At 35.9% G+C, this 2,629-nt stretch overlaps 1 protein-coding gene across 1 annotated transcript; it reads right to left on the bottom strand.

Annotated features, from left to right (window-relative positions):
- Nucleotides 1-618: 618 nt before the first annotated feature.
- Nucleotides 619-2,271, bottom strand: LOC145799405 (protein FAR1-RELATED SEQUENCE 3-like). Its single transcript, XM_082888980.1, has 5 exons — nucleotides 1,390-2,271; nucleotides 1,227-1,307; nucleotides 984-1,133; nucleotides 783-821; nucleotides 619-681 (listed from the first exon to the last, which is right to left on the bottom strand). The coding sequence occupies exons 1-5, from the start codon at nucleotides 2,269-2,271 to the stop codon at nucleotides 619-621; spliced, it is 1,215 nt and encodes a 404-aa protein (XP_082745106.1).
- Between the last annotated feature and the right edge of the window lie 358 nt (nucleotides 2,272-2,629).

Below are 2,629 nucleotides of genomic sequence, written 5' to 3'. Positions count from 1 at the left end.
AAGCTCAGGTGTAAGAATGTTTGTTTATGCTGATCAGAGATAGATGCACACATTAGAAGCATGACCAAAAGTTGAGAGGAATTATGAAGAAGAGGTCTCAATGACAAATTCCATCTGAAAAAGAGAAGGTCAAGTTAATTTATTTTAAACTTAAATGTTGGTTTTGCTCAAAATTATGGTTATCAAAATAAATGTGTTGAGAAACCTGCTAAGTTTGACTGTGTGGACATAAACAAGAAAGAAAAAATACACCTTACTTGATGTGAACCAGTATAAGAACAACTATCAGTTTCCGTGTCACCAACTGACCCCTTGAAGAGCTCCAAAATCAATTTAGGCAAACCAACAAATTACAATTCACATTCTGGATAGAATTCATATTTGCCATTCACAAACCAACAAATTTGAATTCACATTCATTCTAAACTGCACACAAAATTTTGTGACACAACACAGAATGTCCAAATACAGAATTTATCACATTCATTCTGCTCCTTTCAAAACAAGTTCACAAAAAAAAATACAGATATTCTAGAATCTGTTAAAACCTGTTAAAACCTATCCAAAAATTCAGAATCTGTTTCGTACATGTCCAAAAATACAGATCATACAGATCTGTTAAAACCTGTTAACATTCATTCCAGAATCTGTCCAAAAATTCACATTCAAATCTATAAAAACCTGTTAACAGAATCTGTTTGAACATACAAATCTTCACAGAATCTGTTTGAACATACTGATCTTGACATAATCTGTTTGAATATAAATACATTCTACAGAACCTGTTTGAACAGAATCTGCTGTTCAGAATCAAATATAACCTGTTAAAAACATACAGAACCTGTTTCAATATAACTTCTTCAAAATATAATATGTTCAGTATGTGTTAAGAAAAACCAGTTCAAAAAATAAAATATCTGTTCAGGATGTGTTACAAATTCCATACTACGAAACTAAAAAAAAAATTGAGCATTTGGATCCACATCTATATTGAAGTCGACAAAAGTTGAACCATCTATATTCGCCATTCCTGATTCACTCAAAGATGAGCTTCTAACTTTGTCCACCATTTGCAATGCGCTCTCTTGTGTCCCGTCCATACAAGGAAAATAGTAGAATTGAGCTTCCGGCACCTTATGATATATAATAACAAAATATCATTAATAAGTTCAAACATTTAAATAAATACCATACAAAACCAATTAAGTGGACCATGAAACACATACCCGATCGTACATATTATTTTCCATTCCATCCGTACAACCGAAATTCAACTTACGAGGTTCACATTGACCCATCTTACGACCCTATAGTAACACACATTGGTGACAAAGTTAGACAAAAAGAAATTCAGAAATTTACATATAAGCAAAAAATTAAAAAATATACCTGCACTTTTGTTGCCTTTTTATTCTTTCCCTTTAACCGATTCACTATTTCGTCCACCTTGCTCACCTTCCGTTTCGTACATGGACGGCCTCTTCGGCGAGCAACCAAAGGACTAAGCACCTTGCGAGTAGTACTACAAGGTGGCACATTACTGCTACAAGGTGGGACAATACTACTAGAAGGTAGCACATTACTCGCACAACGAGATTCATCTTTTCTTACTCTTTCCTTGATTTCTCTCAACCCAAGTTGAATGGCTTTGTGTTTACCATCATCGTTGGAAGCAATTTCTATAATTTCATCCAATGTCTTGTGGTAGTTCTCATGTACCTTTGCATTGAAGGCAGCCCTGGATTTCGTGTATGTTGTTGGAATACATGTGTACCCTCTTTCCAAATCTTTTCTCCATCTCGACATAATGTACTTATTAGGAACCTTATATATGCTCCTCTCAATGAGCACACTAAGGGAATGGGCACACATGATCCCCCTAAACTCAAACCACCGACACACACATTGCATTTCAAATTCAGTTGAATTAAAGTAAACAAGAAATTCAACTTTCTTCATTTTCTCACCCACAAGCACAGCTTCCTTGACATGATAGGTACAAATGGATCCCTCCTCCTTCACAAGATTCGCATGACAATACAGTAGTCGCTTCAATTCTACTTGAACTTCTTTAAATTTCGCATTTGTGTAGGCTGCACGAAATTGCTTCTCAAACTCATACACCGTTAAACAATCATACAATCTGTCTCGAGATTTGAAGTCTGCTTTGGTCTCCTTTTCCACCTTACTTCTCAATGCATTGTCGTACTGTTCAACAAATTGCTTTAAAGTAGTCTTTGAGTTGACATAGCCATCAAAAAACGCATTCATGCTCTCACTTCGCTGTGTAGTTGACATGCCAGCTCAAAATATATCTTTCACATAGGCAGGAATCCACCTATGTCGCTCAGCATATAATACTCCCAACCACTCGTTGTCATGGAGGCTAAACTTTTCAATCATCGTTTGCCATTCCTCATCAAATTCATCTTTTCTGAAAGAATCATAGACTGCACTTTGTAAAGCGAATTTGATGGCTTCATATTAGGAATATCCTCTCAATTTCTCGGGAATTTTCTTCATTGCATGCCATAAACACCAACGATGTCAAGCCTCTGGAAAGACAATCTGTATGGCATTTTGCATGGCTCTGCACTGGTCAGTTATAATAGCATTTGGAGGAGTGGCT

Source organism: Camellia sinensis, chromosome 9, assembly GCF_055761805.1.
Source record: "Camellia sinensis isolate YWXY chromosome 9, ASM5576180v1, whole genome shotgun sequence".
NCBI lineage: Eukaryota > Viridiplantae > Streptophyta > Magnoliopsida > Ericales > Theaceae > Camellia > Camellia sinensis.
This window is presented reverse-complemented; position numbering and strand designations above follow the sequence as displayed.